This window comes from Melozone crissalis, unplaced genomic scaffold (assembly GCF_028551555.1).
Source record: "Melozone crissalis strain CALT ecotype California unplaced genomic scaffold, PUWL_Pcris_2 ptg000045l_1, whole genome shotgun sequence".
In the NCBI taxonomy this organism is placed as follows: Eukaryota; Metazoa; Chordata; class Aves; order Passeriformes; family Passerellidae; genus Melozone; species Melozone crissalis.
The window spans coordinates 23026664-23045042 of NW_026535823.1; the positions used below are offsets into that span (position 1 = coordinate 23026664).

General features: G+C 44.3%; 1 protein-coding gene across 1 annotated transcript in view; it reads left to right on the plus strand.

The window, feature by feature from the left end:
• Positions 1-18379, plus strand: part of DMAP1 (DNA methyltransferase 1 associated protein 1) — a 30109-nt gene that overhangs the window by 5391 nt on the left and 6339 nt on the right. The window contains exons 5-8 of the mRNA XM_054285650.1: positions 2708-2866; positions 3972-4139; positions 5080-5265; positions 8118-8189. Of these exons, the coding sequence (XP_054141625.1) occupies positions 2708-2866; positions 3972-4139; positions 5080-5265; positions 8118-8189 (585 nt within the window). The remainder of the gene's footprint in view (positions 1-2707; positions 2867-3971; positions 4140-5079; positions 5266-8117; positions 8190-18379) is intronic.

The following is an 18379-nucleotide window of genomic DNA, read 5'->3' on the forward strand; positions in this document are numbered from 1 at the left end:
GTGAGATCCAAAATGTGAACTTGGGTTTCACCATGTACACTGAGCCTTGTTTCAGGCTGTGAAGTAAGAGTATAAAAGCAGCTTTGCTGGTGTCAGAGCAAAGCCCTCTCTCAGTCTATACTGTTTTTTTTTATTACCATCAGTAAAGACTTAGTGAAAGAGTATGAGAATGGGGCAAATACATATTTTCCTATTTTCTGGTGGTCTTTAGCTTAAGGATTTCTTAATTTGAAATTTGTGTTTAATAATTCTTGCTAGGTACATTCAGGGCAGAAAGCTGCTTCGTGAGTAACCCCTGCTAATAAGTTCTTCAAATTAATTTTGTGTGGTGTGCAAAGGTGCTTTACTCTGTTCATTTCAAACTGCTGCCTGGAGGTTTAGTCCCTCAGAGATCTTGTGTTACATGATGTAGTAAATTGTCCTTGCTGTGTACTGTGTTCTCTGTAATGTGACATGCCCTCTTGTGCACTCTCTTGTTCTCAAATATCCTTTCTTTTTAAATGTGTGGACTAGGAGTGAGTGTTCCACTTAGGAGAGCATGGTGGATTTATGTGGGCTGTTTTTCTCTATTTCTCTCATAATTTTTACTGTTCAGTTTGAATTTTTACCACTATTAAGCATTGTGCTGATGCTTTCACAGAGCTGTCTTGTGGCTCCAGGATCCTAGCAGTTTCAGCTAATTTAATACTGATAATTTTGTGAATTTATAGTGTGAAATGTTGGACTGAGAGAGGTTTTCTGGGCTATTGAATCCTCCTCTTGGCTCTTTCAGGTCCTCCAACAATCCAGTCCCTTTCATAAACTGATCAAGTTCCTTTTGAATAGCACTTGGCTTTTCCTGCCCCTGTGCTTCCTTGGGAAGCTCTTCTAGGCTGTCTTTGCTCCATTTCATTTCCAGGTTAAATTTTCCGTGTTAAATTGGCATTTCTTTGCAAGTCAATTTCTTTGTTCTTATTTCAGTTGTTCTTTTCTTCCCATGAGTATTCCTTTCATTTCATCTAGCATACTTGAAGCCTGCAGTCAGATTCTCCTTCAGACTTGCTTTGCTAGGCTGTGTTCCCTTCCAGTCTGCTCTAGGAAGGCAGGCTCACCACCCCATTACTCATGCTCTTCTCTGTGCTTGTTTCCATTTCAGTGCACCTCTCCTGACCAGGGATCAGTAGTGTTGGAGTTGCTATTCCTGCCAGTATTCTTGTTGTGCAGTTGAAACACTGCCAGTTTCTGCTGGAAATCCTCTCTGGGGATCATATTTGCCTTTTCATGGTTATGTTGCATTTGAATGTATTGTCAGCCCATGGTTGGCTCAAGCTTTCCATCTGTTCCCACCTTCTGATTTCTTTCAGGGGTTCTCTCTTGAGCAGCCGTGAATGGGGCTGAGGAAGTGTTTTGGAAGTATCTTTGCTCTTGTCACATTCTCTGCTGAGGCATCTGCCACCTTCCCTTCTATCTACTGCAGAGGGCCCTGCTGGCTCTTCTCATGTGTGTGTGTGCTCCTCTAGAAATTATTTTTGTTTCATGATGTGCATGGGACATCCTTATAGTGTCTGGTAAGATGCTTTGCTCCTGGTGGAGGTGGTACTTGAAGGTTGAGGTTCAGTGCATCCCCAAGAGATCTGCTTCACCTTTGAGTTTCTGTGTCTAAGTGATAGAGGAAGGGCAGTAGACCTAAAGAAGCTGTTACTTGGAGGCTCAGAAATGCTCCTCTGAGCTCCAGGGAGTTCATGAGGATGACTTTCCTGATGACAGGACACAAAACCACAGAGGTGTTGAAGCACACCTGCTTGCATGCACACTGTTTTCTTCTGGAGGCAGGACCTCCTCAGGCTGAGCAAAGTTTTGCTGCAGGAGGGAGTGAGAGGCAGTAAGGGAGGAAAGCACAGGGTTATTTACACTTTTGCTTTACCACATGCTAGGATTTCCCCTAATGTAGTAAGTATTTTTGCTGTTGCTTTAGTACTCATGTGACACTTGTGTTCTGGTAGAGGCCTTGCAGAGCAGTCCCAGGCTGGGGACAGGAGTGTGGGCTTGGTCCTTTAGGACACTGAGAGTTGGACTGTCACTTGGCTCTGTCATTCTGCTGGGGAAAAGATCTATGGGAAAAGGGAGGGACAAAGTTATCTGCCAAGTTTATAGCCTTCAGTTGTACAGTACACAGTCTTTCAGATCTTCATGATACTGTCTGCACCAAACATGAAAGAAGTAGTCTGAGTATCAAAGCAGAAGGTGTGCTAAAGGCTGGGGATTACTGCCCCTTGCCTTTCCTGTTCTTCCTGTACAAGTGAGCATGTCCCAACCTAAGAGTCAACTGTCAGAGCACTTTGTGCCAAGGTATTGGTTTTGCTGGATGGGAGGAATGCAGGGAGGCTGAATCTTGGTTTCACTGTCATGTTGGCCTGAAATTTTGAAACCCATAGTCAGGATGTGGGTTGCTGACCTCTGCCTGTGTAAACCATCTGAAATAGGTTTCAGCCTCCTAGGCAGTAGTTCCTGGTAGGCTTCCCTGAATGTCACATTATGATCTTGGGATCACACATTGCTCCATTTCAGGTCCTCTGCCTGCTCATCATGTTTCCTATCCGGCCTCATTGCTCAGGGTGCTGGCAGCCCTCTCCTGTCAGCGCTGTGCTCACGCTCTTGGCTCAGGTATCTTGGCAGTGAGGAGGGCAGTGCTGCAGGAGAGCTACCATGGTTTTCTCTCTCTCCACAGACAGTGCAGGTTCCTGTGTACTCAGAGCAGGAGTACCAGATGTATCTCCACGACGACGCGTGGACCAAGGCTGAGACAGACCATCTCTTCGACCTGGCTCGGCGCTTCGATCTGCGCTTCGTGGTCATTCACGACCGCTACGATCACCAGCAGTTCAAGGTGAGTCCCGGGGGCCAAGCAACCTGCTGCCACGGCATGTGCAGGGTTTTCTGCACTTGAAAGACCAAATTACCCTTTATATCAACTTAATTAGGGGAAAAGAATGAATTATTGGCAGCAAGGAATATTGAATTTCCAGCACAAGGCATTGCTGCTTGCTTTGTTTGTAATTAAATCCACTGTGACTTGTTCTCATTCCATGTTGTGTTTTATTAGAAAGTTAAAAGGTTTGCACCTGCCAGGAGAACAGCTCGTTGTCCCTTGAAGATAAGGCAGCTGGAGAGTTTATTTGAGCAGGCTAGGTGTTCTGTATTTCAGTCTAGGCCCTTGGAGAAGGATCTGCCAAAACCCTGGGGACTGGGACTTCTCCCTGGTGCTGCTCCTGACTTGTGGTCTGACATGGTGCAGGTTTCTGTCATCTCTGCTGTGAAACAGGGACTGTCAGTGGTCTGAAATTGCAACCCTGGTGTCATGATTGCTGATCTGCTATACTGGTTCCATGCCTCCTGGTGACATAGGGAATGATGTGACATCTACAGAACACCTCCTTGTTATCCTCTGAAATGCTCACATGAAGAGCAAAGTAAAATAACAAGAGTATGCCCAGCTAAGCAGCCCAAACATGTTTTGGGCTTGGGTTAATGGGACACAGCTCAGACTTCATGAAATGATGGGCAGTGAATTGATGCTGCTGATACTTTGGCTGTGACTTGAATGACCATTGTCTAGAGCAACTCAGAGACCTGCACATTTGTTGCAGTTTCCTGCTTGCAGGCTTCCTCCTCTCAACTCTCCTTGCATCCTTTTATCTTCACTGCTTGGGATGCTCCACTGCTGTATTGTCTTTAAGCCCTCAGCACTGTTGGATCTTTTGGTGGGTATTTTTAGAGCAGTAGCTGTAAACCCTGGCAGTTAATTCATGCAGCTCACTGAGGAGCTCCTCCTTCCCTGTCATTCCCCTGGCACTGCAAGGGTCCCTCTAGGCCTTCCCCCCAGGCACTGTCTCTTGTACTGTATGTGACATCCTTGTGGTGCTTAGGTGGCTACTGCACAAGGTTTTGCTTAGTTCTTCCATAATGTTGTCATGCTGTGATGTCTTCCACAGAAAAGGTCAGTGGAGGATCTGAAGGAACGGTATTACCACATTTGTGCCAAGCTGGCAAACATTCGTGCAGCTCCCGGCACAGACCTAAAAATCCCAGTCTTTGATGCTGGCCATGAGAGACGAAGGAAGGAACAGCTGGAAAGGCTTTACAATAGGACACCAGAGCAGGTAACTTGGGGAAGAGAGCATCACTTCTCCAGAAGATTGATAAGTTGAATCAGGAGGTGTATGATGCAGGCCAGAGGGTGGGAAAGGTAAAGAAGGGCTGGACAAGAAAAAAGCAACACCTGAGTTCAGCTTTTATTGTTGGGTTAATGTCCCTTTAAGGAGTTCAAAAGGACAATCATTGAGAAACCTGACTATCCAGGAGAAAGGTCTACATGAACAGAGTAATGGTCTGACCTTCTCAGTGACACTGACTGTATTAGTCCTCTGATAGAAGCAAATTCTCAATGTTGTTATGAGTACCAGAGTCTCATGGAGAGAGAATTATTTGTCTGAGAGTAGAATTCTTTCCAGAAACATCAAAGACTAAATCTACATGCTTAGTTCTTCTCTATGTTGAAGCTATGTAAGGGTCCTACAGTTCAGAGATTAAGAAAGTGTGTTCTCCATCAGCTGGGGGAGAGCATCAGTTTCAGTTTTCAGTTAGTTCCCTCCAAGGACAAGTTCATGTGTGACTTACTCTGCTCCTTCACCCCACTGACAGGTGTCAGAACTAGGCAAAGCTGTTCTAGATTCTATATGCTATGACTGGGGAAGGGAGTTTTTTTCTTTTCACAACACTGTATTTGCAACTACAGCATATTTGGGCTTTTTAACCCTTCTGTGCTTTTGATCTCTGGAAGATAGGATTAGTAATTTATGGATTGTTTAAGGGTGCATCATAAAGGTTGTGTTGCAGTACCTGCCAGATTGTAGAGTGGCACTGCCGTGGGTGCAGGGTGAGGTTATGGAGTATAACATGCTCTGCAAATCCAAGAAGTTAGGCAGGAGCATGAAATCATTCCCGGGCTGGCCCAGGGCAGAGCTGCTGTCTGTAGATGGCCCCCTTGCCTTGCCAGGCCTCCTCTGCTCTCTGACTGCCCTGACGTGCTCTGGTCTGCAGGTGGCAGAAGAAGAATACCTCATCCAGGAGCTCCGTAAAATTGAAACCAGGAAGAAAGAGAGAGAAAAGAGAACCCAAGACCTGCAGAAGCTCATCACAGCTGCTGACACCACCACTGAGCAGAGGCGTGCTGAGCGCAAGGCTCCCAAGAAGAAGCTGCCACAGAAGAAGGAGACAGAGAAGCCTGTAAACATTTATCTTTCTTTTTTTTCCCCTTTACCCTGTTTATGCTCTGGCTGGGTAATGTTTTCTGCAGCGGTCCTGTGGGGATCAGGCCCTTTCTGGGCGGTGGGAGTAACTGCTGGCTGCCTTCTGGCAGATGTTTTTTGGTTACACCTTTGGAAGGCAGATTGGTGTAAGGCAGCCATTGTCTGAATCCCCTGGTGTGCTCTCAGTCTCTCTCCCATTTGAAAAATGCTGGTTTAAGTCCTGTTTATCTTTCCCTGCCTGAGAAAAGGGATGAAATAATGCCAGCTGTTAATGCATCATGGCAGGGAGAAGCATGTCTCCCTGCTTCTTCCAAGTGTATTCTATTGCTGCTGTGTAGGGTTGGCCCACAAACCCATTGTCTTTCACCTGCCTTATTTTTCTAGTTCAAGTTTTCCTTTTGTCCCCAGCTCCTGGATCTCAGCAGCATCTCCCCAAGCTCAGTACATGCCTCTCTCCTGATCCTCAGCTGTGATCAGAGCAGCCTTGCTGTGGGACTCTTGTATTCTGGGAGCTATTGGCTATTTCTCCATGAGCTGAGCTGCATTCTAAGGAGCCCAGAACACAACTTCCACTTCACAGTTGGTGCTACCTCACCTTCCATTACTGGAAAGAGGTGGACAGCATGGACTGATCTAAATTCAGTACTTTCAGTAGGAAAGGGCTGTTAAAAAAATCTCAGATGTTTCCAGTGAGTCCCTCAGAATTCTTGTCCCTTCACCTTGTGAACAGAGAGTACTTGAGTAATTTTTCTCCAAAAGGTTCTGTACAGAGAGCAGGGAGAAGCAGTGAATTCCAGACAGTTATTGCTTGAAGTGTGCCTAATGGCCACCATTTCCTCAAAACACTCTTTTGGTGTGTCACGTCCTGTGTGTGTCCCTGCTGTGTGATGAGTATAATACCACCGGGCACCTTCTGCATTGAATTCCCCAAAGGGTTGTTCTGGGAAAGCTCAGCCATGGTTGGCATACCTCCCTGTAAAGAAAGCAGTTTGTCACTGGTGGGAATGAACAAAAGGGGGCTAAAGAATGGGACTGGAAAGATGCTGAGGGTGCCAAGGCAAGGGAGTTCACCCCTAAACGTTGTCTAGGACTGTCTGCAGGCATGTAGTGCATAGGCACACCAGGGTGGGCAGGGCAGCAGTTTCTGTTGTTGCAGTAGCATCATTTCATCCATGACAGAGTCCATTAGGAGTCAATTACCAACTATAGCCAGGAAATGTTAAGAAAAAAATTGCATTTTAACTAAGAATTTGAATCGGGAGCTGCATCAGCATCATTTCAACAAAGGAAAATCATTTAGCAAAGAGTCAATTGAGGTTGAAGCGTTTACAGCATGTACAGGCACATGAGGCAAAAGAACCCATTTAATTGCTTATTGCTGAATGCAAGTCAGAATTGGCTTGGCTGAGGCAGTGATGCTGATTTCCCCACACTGCTTGTGTCAGGGTGTTCAGCAACAGGCTGAGGGGCAGAGTTCAGGGAGTTTGGAAGCCAGCCTTTGTGCAAAGGAAGCAGACAGGATTGGTTTTTGATTGCAGGCTTGTTTGTCTCTAATAAGGCAAGCAGGGAGGCTGTATCCTACCAAAGATCAAAGTGATCTCTACAAGTTCATTAGCCCTATTGGTAGTTAGAGAATACTTTTTCCTTCATGGTTGTGTTTAGGAGTCTTTTCCCACGTCCTCTCTTTATTGGACAGACAAGAGATAACTGAAATAATCTTAATGCCTGGCCATGCAGAGTGGTTTGCAGGGTGCCACCTCAAAACCAAGACCTAGAGATAGCTGATAGGGATGTGAGAGTTATTGGCAGGGAACTTGAGAAATTGAGTCACTGTCCTTCAGCATCTCTTATGATCTTGGGGCAGCCCTGGCTGTCTCAGCTCTGGAACAAAGAAAGAGCAAGCTGCAGAGCCTCTCTGCAGAGAAGTCTGGGTACAGCAAGGCAAATGCTGTTTCCAAAGAAATGGGGAGATTTGAGGTGACTTGCTTTTGGAAAAACACAATTGTGCATGTGTTTTGCAGAGGTTGTGGCTATTCTTAGCTTGAATCATAAGTATTGCTGATCCATTCAGGGGAACCCAAACCATTCACTGCACAGATAGCCTGGTTTAGTATTTTAAAAGTCTGCTCACCTTTTGCTTTCCTCATCAGCATAGATTTTTAAGGGATTGTATTTATTTTTTTCCATTTCATTGAAATGCAACTATATGCTCCACTGTTAGCAGCAGAAACATGGAAGTTTGCTGCATTTTAATGCTGTACTTAAAATATGAAGAAAGAAAGAAAACTGTCTAATGAGTGGACAAATGGCAAAACACATGAACAGCAGGCCTCCCTGGGAGGGGGCAGTCCTTGCATCCTCATTAGTGGCCTCGGGTCTGTACAGATCAGAGGTTTCTCAGCTCATTCCTTTGAGAATTTACAGTCAAAAGGCAAGATTTAGGGAAGTCCTGGGCTGTTTTGATCAGTGAAATGGGTCAAATTTGGATGAGGATGATACATGTGCAAATATGTATAAATACCATGTGGGGTCAGGGTTTCTGTGTGGGTGGATGTAAGTCTCTGTGCAGAGCAGTGCATTTAAACCAACTGACCAAAAATGTTTGAGCTTTCCAAAGATGCCTTGAGTAGTTTTCTCAATGAATTGCTTGGGATTTTCCCACTGAATCCTGTTGTCTGGGATTTTCCTCTTGCCTCAGCTCTGACATGTGGCCGTGGCAGGTGGTTCTCTGTCATAGGAAATGGTGTTTCCCCTTCAGATCGTCTCTGTATGAAATGTTGTGTTTCTTGTGTTTCCTCCATCAACACATCCTGTTTCAATCTCTTTCAGGCTGTTCCTGAGACTGCTGGCATCAAGTTTCCTGACTTCAAATCTGCAGGTGTCACGCTGCGGAGCCAGAGGGTAGGCTCTTGTCCTGTTCCCATGGGACCTCTGTTAATGTCTTTCACTTTGCCTGCCTCTCTCCTCATCCTTTTATAGCTAAAGAAAGTCGAGTTCTTGCCTCTAAAATAAGAAAGGAATTCTATAAATGTGGAGACTCAGAAACCTGGAATGCTGGCTCTGTGGAAGCCAACTCATTGCCTTGCAGAGGCACCTGAACTTGCTGGTGTTTGTCACTAGTGTGCCTGCTCTGCTTTTAGACACCTGTGACAGAACCAAATGGAGCTCTCTAGTCCAAACAGAGCTCACAGCCAGAACTAATGGGCCTCTTGGAGCATGTGTGTTGCTAGCTGAGAGGTTCTTTTGGAGCGGTTTGAGCTGGAAAGGACCTTAAAAATCATCTAGTTAAGATGATTAAGAGCTGCATGTTCAGGTTGTATCTTGAAAAAAGCCAGAAACACATAAACATGTAGAATTTTTAGCTTTTCTATTTACATTATCTTAGAAGATATTTTTTTTAAAAACCCCCATGTTCAGTCTGTTGCAGAGATACTGCTGAGTAAAGAACTTTCTTGCTGTTTTTGTATTGCTTTCATATATCAGCAAGACTTGACACCTGCCTCTTTGCCACAGGTTTTGGGATATCAAGTAACTTAAACCTGCTTGGTCAACTGAATGTTTGCAGAGAAGTTTTGATATCAAAATCCTGTGTGCCTGTACAAGTACTTTTTGCTTTTCTCCTAGAAAAAAAAAAATTAAATTGCTTTATTATAGCAAAGTTGGATGAGTACATTCCTCGCCTGGCATCCTCACTTGGCACAATAAATTTAAATGACTGTTGTTATGGAATGCTCTTTTGATATCAGACTGGTTGCAGATCTTGCTGGCTGTTAATAGAAATGTGTTTGGGATAATGCTGCTTTGATGCACTGGTGCATGTGTGTGTTAGAGGTGGGATGCCTCAGCAGGGCCACTGCTGGGGGTCCCTTCAGTGTGCCAGTGCCACCATCTGCAGGATAAGTGTTTGAGTGAGAGGCTACAGCCTTGAGGAAGTCACAGTCCAGAGACAAGCAAGATTGCAGTGCAGGTGTTGAGATTTATTGAGACATGGCAGATGTGTTCTCCAGCACTAAGATAAATAGAGTAATTTATGGAGATTGATTTGGATTTTGAAAACTAATAAGTAATGGTTGATCTTTTCTATTTTTTTTACCCCCTCTGGAAGAGAAGCTGAGCAATAATGTATCAGTGATAGAACCATCTGGCAAAGCCAGCAGCCTTTTTGTGTGCCAAACAGGCAATTCAAATCCCAGCCTTCATGAAAATGGGTGCTACTTGCTTTTATCTGTTCCCTCAAGCTCACAAGATGCAGTGTTAAGCTGAGGCATGGCAGTCTGATTCAGCAACTTTTAGCCTGCAGTATCCAAGCTCCTGGAGTGACCTAGAGCAACTTTCTATGTTCTTCTTGAAATTTTTAAGGAGATAAATGCTGTTCTTAGAATTACCAGTGGTTTGTGAGTTAAAAAGATGGTTCATCGCTGATCTAGGTGAAAAAACAATACTTTGCTGTTTGGAAATGTGAAACCTACCTCTAAGCCAGAAAAATGAATTAATTTGTGACTTTTAGCCAGTCACCTGGCTTCCTTATCCAAGCCTTCCCTGTTTTTAAAATGGAAGCTATGAGACTCACTTGCTTCAGAGATGCATGATGGGGAGAATTAATTACATGAGGTCAGTACAGGCCTTTTGAACTGGCAAGAGGTGCTGAAGTGCCAACTGTTATGGAGTTGACAGTCCATGCTAATCCAAATTATTTTACTTGTGGGATTTATATGGTAAACCCTCTGATCTCCAGTGATGTGGAATTGATCAGGGTGGAGGCTGATAGGACTAAGCAAGGAATTGGAATGAAGTGCTGGAAATTCATACTCTGGCAACATCCAGCATAAGATGTTCTGCCCTTAGCACATTGAAAAATGATTTCTAAAAGCTTGTTCTGTCCTGCAGTAAGTTCTTTTGCCTGAAGACCTAAAGAGTTCCTCACCTAAAGGCTTCTGTTTTCCTCCTTTGTTTCATACTTTACTACTGTGCTTTATGCCTTTCGTGGTTAGGTGAAGTTGGATTTTGCAGTGAGATCAGGGCTCAACCTCTGTCATGTGTGAAAAATGTACCATATCATCCCCAGGATAATAGCACTTACTCTTTGATTAGAGATTTTTTTTCCCTGAGGATTTACAATTAGTCTGAAATCTGAGTTAAAATTAATTTATAGAAATGAGTCCTTGAAGAAAAAGTTAGAAATCCGTATTCAACTTAATTTGTTCCCAGTAGTTTTTGTGACAATAGCCATGGCTCTTCAAATTCCCTGTCATTACAGCTTACACAATCTTATGGACAGGCTGAATTTGAGGACTGTTTTTTTTCTCCCCCTGTGAGGATTAATGGTCACTTAGAGCCATTATTCTTCATAACTGAAAGTTTCTCCTTCAGCAGACGCTGAAGAGTAATCTTCTGCAGGGACTTGGACAAGCTGGCTGCTGTCAGACTGGCCTCAGTGTCCCATTGTTCTCCATGGGACTGTGGCCACAGGCAAAGGAGGCCACAGCCCCCGTGCCCTTGCTCTGCTTGGGATTTCCCTCTGCCTCCTGACAGCACAGACTGCAAGTTTCTCTAAGGCAGTGGCAAGCTGGGCATTATGAAAAGCTTCCTCTTAATTCAAGGCAGTGTATTGCCTTGGTGCCCCTGAGAACAGGAGGCAGTAGCAGATGTTTGGAGAGGGGTGAGCCTTCTAAGAGTTTCTTGAAAAGAATTTTAGATCTTTGCATTTGATGTTAGTAAAACAGTGTTATGAAAATAACATCAGAAGTGTGTTATTAATCCTAAGCATTGCTTCTGGAAAACTTCCTGTTATACCAGCTCTGCTCAGCTGGGAGGTCAGACAGCCAAAGAGCCAGAGGAAAAGGGATGTGCAGGGAATTTGAACAGGGAAAGGTGAAGAAAAGACTAAAGGGAAAGCAGGGAGCTATGAGGAGGGAATGCTTTGCTGTGGGTTTGCCTGAAGGAAAGGAAGATGGGAGCTGTTGAGCTTGGATCTTTTCCAGGATCCAGACAAACAAACAGTAACCTCATGTTTGTGATCTGGGCATGATGCTGCTTCAGTAGGGCAGAACTGAGTTTGTTCTGATTTCACCACAGTGTTTCTGTACCATGTGTGTTCAACTTTCTTTAAATTTAACCTTTGTTGTGTTCAGAGCACTTGACTTTGGCATATTTAACATCTCTGCAGTGTATTTTAAGTTCTGTCTCAGCTCTGTCAGTGGATTTTAACTTACAATTTTGGTAATGCCGTTGAATTGTTGCAGCAGTGGTTTAAGAAAGAAGATGATGCATGGGAAAGGGTGGATGTTTGTACCCACTGCTGCATATTGAGGTGTATGTCTGTGTCCTTGCTCAGTTCTCATGGGTTTGGAAGCAAAGGAACTGGAAGAGAATTGATTTAAGTGGTGTCTCATCTGGAAACAAAACAAAACCTTGTGATGAGATGATGTTTGTAGAATTCTCAGTCTGCAGGAAGGATTGAGGGATGCTCCAGCTTAGTCATTCAAAGCTGGCCTCCTCCCCTCAGAAAAGGCTTCCAGCCAGCACCCTGACTCCATCTGCTTAACTGGGATCTTGTAGACATTTGCCAGTTGAACAAATTAAGAAAGAAGTAAAGGAAGGAAAATTACAAGTAGAGCTTTAGTACCCATTGATTCAAATATTCACACTCACCAGCTTTTAAATGTTTAGTAGCCTTCTGAGCACTTTTTTAGCACTGATTAATGAATAAGAATTTACTGTGGTTGTGTGGGGAAGCATGTGTGTGAGTTCTTCCATTTTTTTTTCTTGGAGTGAGAACTAAGTGCTTCCTGCAAGTCCAAGGTGAATGATATTTCTGGAGGAAGATAGGTTGTATGTATGTGTTTAGACATGTTTATTCTCTACATTTGGTCTGACCAATAATTACATGGCCAAGCATGCTGGCTGTTTACCCTGCACTGGAGGCTTCTGGCTTCTGTTCCTTCCCTGTCATTAATGCAAACCCAGACTTCATTGGCAGTGAGCATGTGACACATCTGTCTGTCCTCCTGCGATCAATACCGTCCCTTCAGAGGTTCAGCTTTTGAAAGCAGTTCCATAAAATACCAGTTATTCTTATTTGGATTTGATAAATTTAATTACTTGAAGCAATTAATTATTTATTTGCTTTGTATTGATTGCACTCCAAGGCGTTCTGACATCAATCTCATGGAGATCAGCACACCCTTATTAGGTGGGGAAAGTTTATGTTTCCAGCTCTGAACATCCCATGGATTAGTTAGCTGAGATGTGCTTGTTGCTTCTGCTAGCAATTTTTCATTAGTGAAGTTCTATGTTTTGCACTCTTGAAGAGAGTGGCTGGGAGTAATGTCCACAGGGAGTCTGACAGGTGTAGAAGGGAAGTAGTTCTCTCATTTCTGTGAATAAAACTTATGAAGAAATGATGCGGGCTGGATCGAATTCATGTTGTGGCATTGCCATCTATTTGTTGTACTATATGCCCTTTAATTAGGGCCAAGAGAGTGCTGGTGCATTTCCTAATCAAACTCCTGTCTGTAGAGAATGAAATAAGATGAAAATATTGGTGTATTTATTTTTAGAGAGAACTGCAAAGGATACAAAATCTTGAATGAACTAGAGAAGGTGAATCCAACATGCCTTTTCCTCCATTCTTGTGTTTAGCTAAACCAAAAGGCACTTAATGTTAAATTCCTGAAAGAAAATCCATCCATCACCTTTTTTGTGGAGGTCATTGATGTGGGAGAGCATCTGGACCAAAGCCTTTGTAGGTTCTTGGGTATAAGCAGAGCACTCTGGCTACAGGAGCGGGATCACTCTGGGTGCAGGAATGGGATCTTTAAAATAAATTGCAGTTCTGGAAAGGACACTTCGTGTTGCTGCTTCTGTTGAATCATCCAGTACCAAACAGTGTCCGTGCAGTATGAGGCCTCAGGGACCTTTGTCAGTCCTGGATTTGAGAAGCTTTTAGTACCTTTGTGTGCCTCTAGTGACACAGTCTGGGGTGTCATTCATCAGCCAGTTTTATTGTGTGTAACACATGCAGAGCTCCATATATATCACTTTTTTCTTTCATTAGTGTAACCAATATAATGATTGGACTGTAATTAGTCACTCTGTTGTTGGTATTTGTGTAAGTGGAGATTCAGTTAAATTATTTAAGAGAAAAGCATCAATTCAAGACTAGATGCATGTGTTGCTACACTTTGCTGTGTCTGATCTGGAAGTTTACATAATGTTCTTGTACTATAGAGTGTCCTTGGAATTCCCCCTCCTGTGGCCAGTCTTAGGGTCCTCCCTGCAATCACAGCACACACTGCTGTGCTCTTGGTTTGTTTCTGTCAGAGGCTGCAGCCATTTCCATTTTCTGCAGGTCTCAGCTTGGTCTTCATGCCTGTAGTGAGAGCAGGGGTAGGACTCTCTGGGAATCTGCAGATCTGCTTAAAGCAAACTACTGTAGTGCCATTCTGGTAATGTACTTTTAGCATAAAATACCCCCAGTAAAAATGTCCTGTGCAGTTCTTTCTTCTGCAGCCCTTCAGTTCCATGCAGTGAAGCACTTCAGAATTTCAGAAATGTGCAAGTTGAAATCTAAAACTGAATTTCTCAGCTGAGGTTTTTCAAATTCCAGAGCTCTAAGACTAAAGTACTTAATATGGTTCTTTCCTTCCTTGGGTCTTAAAACTGTACAGGAGTGGAGGCTCTCTGCTCCTGCAGAGTAGAGCCATGCAACTCAGGAATGTTTGACCTTCAGGCAGAAAATGCAAAAAACATTATTCATCTGAAACTTTAGCACTTCTTCCTGGAAATCCACTAAACCATTCAGTACTCTAAAGATATCCGTGAAGAAAGTGCCTGATGAGAAAGTTTTCTTGCTGCTGAAATCCATAAGGAAGGTGGTTTTCAATGTCAGTGAGCTGTATTATAATGCTGAACAATACTGGTGCATAAAACCACATGTACAGCTGTACAGGCTGTCCAGGCATAGGTCAGATGTGTGGAGATTTTAGGGTTAATGTTTTAGGACAGTTATATTGTTTAGGATTGGGGAAGGCTGATTTTAAGAAAAAACTTACCTTAAAATTGAATTAAAATGAAGTGCAGCATCAGGGAGGGTTCATGTGAAATATTTAAATAACCACTGATTAATTTTAAAAACCTTGTATTTTGGTGATAGACCAAACAAAAGGTTTCAGCACAGAGGAAGATTTTTTTGGGGAGGAGTGGGAAATTGGGAGCATCAGAAGAGGAGCATTTATGTAGAAATTGGTGGATTGAGAGCAGGACATTTAAGATGACCACACAAATACAATCACTCACAAGGCCCTGATTGAGTTGTAGATCCTGCAGACCTCTTCCATTCCTACTGCAGATCCCCATGACAGCCTCTACCTGCCAGGTGGTGATGCTGTGAGACATAACAGGACTGTGTTGCAAGCTCTGCTATTATTTAGACTTCATTACTCCACTAAAATAATTCAAATACATTTACAACTATGCTTAAAAGTATTAGCATAAATCATGAAAACTGAATGGCACACAGAAATAAATGAACCAAGTCTGTTTGGGGAGGCTATATCTTCAGTTATTTCTTATCCTGTTTGTTAATTTAATGAATTTTGCCAATTAGCAATTAATTTGCAGTAGGTCTCCTAGTCATTAGTGTGAATTAGCAAGGTTTTGTTGGCAAAATGCCTCGAACATTAAATAAAAACCCTGTATCATGCAAAACCTCAAGGGTAATCCATGGTGAGATCCTGTAGAGAAATTGAGCTGCAGAGGGTCCACCCCAGTCCCAGCCCTTGCTGTAAAGGTGTGGTGGCTGCTCTGGTCTGATCTTTTTAAACTGCTTGACCCAACTCTGGAGCAATGTCCTCCTCCTTCAGGGGAGAGCAGGGCAGGTCAGTGCCCTGTATTCCATGTCTCCCAGACCAAATGCATTCCAGCAGAGGCTGTGTATCCCAGGCTTCTCTCTGCACAGGCAGGCTCTGGTACTGTGGCTTTGTGGTGTTGACTCACAATTTTCTGTAGCTCTTTATTTTTCTCTTGGTACACGCAGTTCATGTGTTTAATGCAGGTTGTTTATAGCAAGGACAAAGGATTACAGTCCTTAAATCAAAAGTGATGTTGGTGTAATTATAAGCACAGGCTAGTGTTGCAAAGAGGGCTGTAGGGAGAGGCTGTCAAAGGAGAAGAGCATCCAAAATATAGTAACCTCAAAAATCCCAGCTAATCAGTTTTCTGACGGGAGCAATCTGTTTCCCAGGTATTATTATTATATGGGGACTTTAAAGATAATAAATAACAATAATAGTCTGCGATGAGGAAGGAAAGAAAAGGGCAAATGCCATTCACCTCAGAAGCTGTGGTTGCTCACTGGAGTTCTCAGAGGAACATAATTTTCCTCAGCCCCTGTGGAGGCCTCCATCCATGACAACACCAAGAGCATCCCAGGAGCTGTGGTGTCAGCAGTCAGGTTGCCTGAAGGGGTGCTTTCATTAATGCAGAGATATGGCCCACAGAAACCACATCTCCCAGTGCAGACATCATGAGCCAGAGAGCTCTTCTCTGGGCTGCTGGCTGGCACTTGTGGCCCCTGCAGATCGCTTTATTCCTTGGGAATGAGGGGCAAGTGAGCACCACTTCCAGCACTGTGCTGCTTCCCTGCATATCTGCTTGAAAGACCAAAACAAAGAAGGGTTTCTGAAGTAAGCTTGGTCTTACCAGAGCTGTACAGAGCATGAAGACTTCTCCCTTGCAACAAGGCAGCCCAGCTAACGGACCTTGGCTAACAGATTATCAGCAGCGTTTGAGTAATAGACTGCTCATTTAGTTTTAATACATTTTGCATAGAGAGCAATCAGCCTTCATCAGTCTTAGAGATGAATTGGCTTAGCCAGCTAAATTCTAAAGATATTAGTCCGACAGCAGCCACATAAATCATAACATTTTCTTAATGATGGTAAAATTAAAATATACTCTTGCTTTGAGAAACCAATGAAGCCTTCCTGTTTGCAGGCCAGATCCTCCTGCCTGAATTAACAGGAAGCTTAATTGATGTGGTTTTAAACTAAAAGTCCTACTCTTCCTCACAGTCCTACTCTTCCTCAGCATCTTAAGTGTTCCTTTCTTTGAAGTTAAATTAATTTGTCCTGCCTCCCCCTGCTCCATCTCCTAATCTTCAAGAGTGTCAGTGAAGACCAGACTCCTGTGGGACATGATCCAGATGTGCACATCACAGCTGAAGGCTTTGCTTAGTGGAGGCCTCCAGGAGGAAAGCTTGTGCTCTTCCTCTGACCAACAAAACAAGAGTTCCTGTCTCTCGGCCTAGCCTAGCCAAGGATGAACTTTTCTTGTCTTTTGTTCCTGAAGTTGGCTTGGTGCCCAGCGTGCTTTTGCCAGAAAGGAAATTAACAGAAGGGAATCCTGTCTTTGGCTAAAAAGGCTTCAATGTCTGGTGTTGGGGCAGGAGTGAGGACACTCAGGGCTGTGATAGTCACACAAGTGTTGTGTCCACAGGCATTTCAGTGGGGAGATGCTGGGCTTGTTGTGTCCCCCAAATTAAGGGTAACACTTCTGACTAGGTCAGCCCTTACATCCCCGAGCTGAGGCAGAGCTGGGTATGTCACCCATTTAAATGTTCTGTGTGATTCCTCATGGCACAGAACAATTCTTTGGGCTGAATCCTCTTGCTTTCAGGGATATCTTCCAGATGTTCTAGACTGACTGCTCAGTCTTCTGCTGAGCTGTGCAAAGTGACCTTTCCTTCCTTGGTCTCCTGCTGCTAGCTGCAGCATGGCACCCATGGAATAAACAGAACATCTCCTGTCCCAGTGCTCTGGGCTGCCTTATCTTAGGGCTCTACCCTCTCCTTTTCAGCAGAGCCTGTGCAGATAATCTGTGCAGGAGGGCTCCTCAGAAGACCTCTTTTAGTGAGGTTCTGCTCAAGTTGAGACTCTGGGCTGAAGATTTGACTGAAATCCAAATACATGATAACTTTGACAGCCTTTCTTCTGCTAAAACAATCATTTTGTGGTGAACTGCAAAGAATTGGTTTCTTTACAAGTAGGAAAGAAGTATGAAATTGACTGCTGTGCAGAAACCACAGCACTAAGCCAAAGACCTTTGGGGTAAAAAAAAAAAGGCAGGGGCAGGCTGGTTTCTTAGAAATCATCTCCTAATAATCCTATAGGTCCTTTGCTGGAGTTTTTTTTGTGGTGCTAATATCTGTCCAAAAGGACCTGGTGCTTCTCAGCATATACTGTGAAAGGCCCTTTCCCCTGGGGTGCTCTATGGCATCCATACTCTGGTGTCTTGGCTGAAGTGATGTTGTGGAGAAGGCAGGACCCTTCTGGTCCTACACAGGTCCTACACTGGTGTTGTGGAGCAGCTGATGGGACACAGCCATAGCTGAGTTAAGTTAGAGCTCTCACCATTTGGGGATGTGTGTGTGCATGCAGTGCTCCTGCATTCAGAGGAATTAGGAAGTTCCAGGCGGAGCCTCTTGACATTTTTGTGTTGGGGCAGCAAACACTGGAAGCAGTGGGTCTAATCTGGGAGACTGATGTTGGGCTGCCTGCTTTGGGCAGCTTCAGCCTGTGGCTTATGGCAAGTACGGTGACCACAGGCCCTCCCAGTGAGCTCTCCTCAGAGGCCACTTTTAAGGTGGGGTGAATAATGTTCCTTCCTTCAGGTCATTCCCAGCCACGTTGCAGACTCGTGGCTGGGGGACTCGCGGCTGAGGTTTGGGCCCCTGGTCAGTAAGTGGTGTGTGCAGGATGGCTGCAGGGTGCTCCTGCCTCCTGGCTGCTCCGTGGCCTGCTGGGCAACTTGGGTTGGTGATTGGGATCCCCAGGTTGAGGTGTGAGGTCACCTTTCCAGGGCTGGATGTGGAAGGGCAGCCTGTGCCTGTGCAGAAGGGTGTTTGACAATGCAGTATTGGGAACCATTTCTTTCCTGGTGTGTCTTCTAGCCTAGCCAAGTGCTTTCATTTTTTCTTGAATATGTCCGCGGGGCTTGGAAACCTGTTCTCCCTGCCATATTGTGCCAGCTGCATTTGTGCTACTGGTAATCTAATAAATGCTTGGTCTGAGCAGCTAGCACTCCTGCTAGAG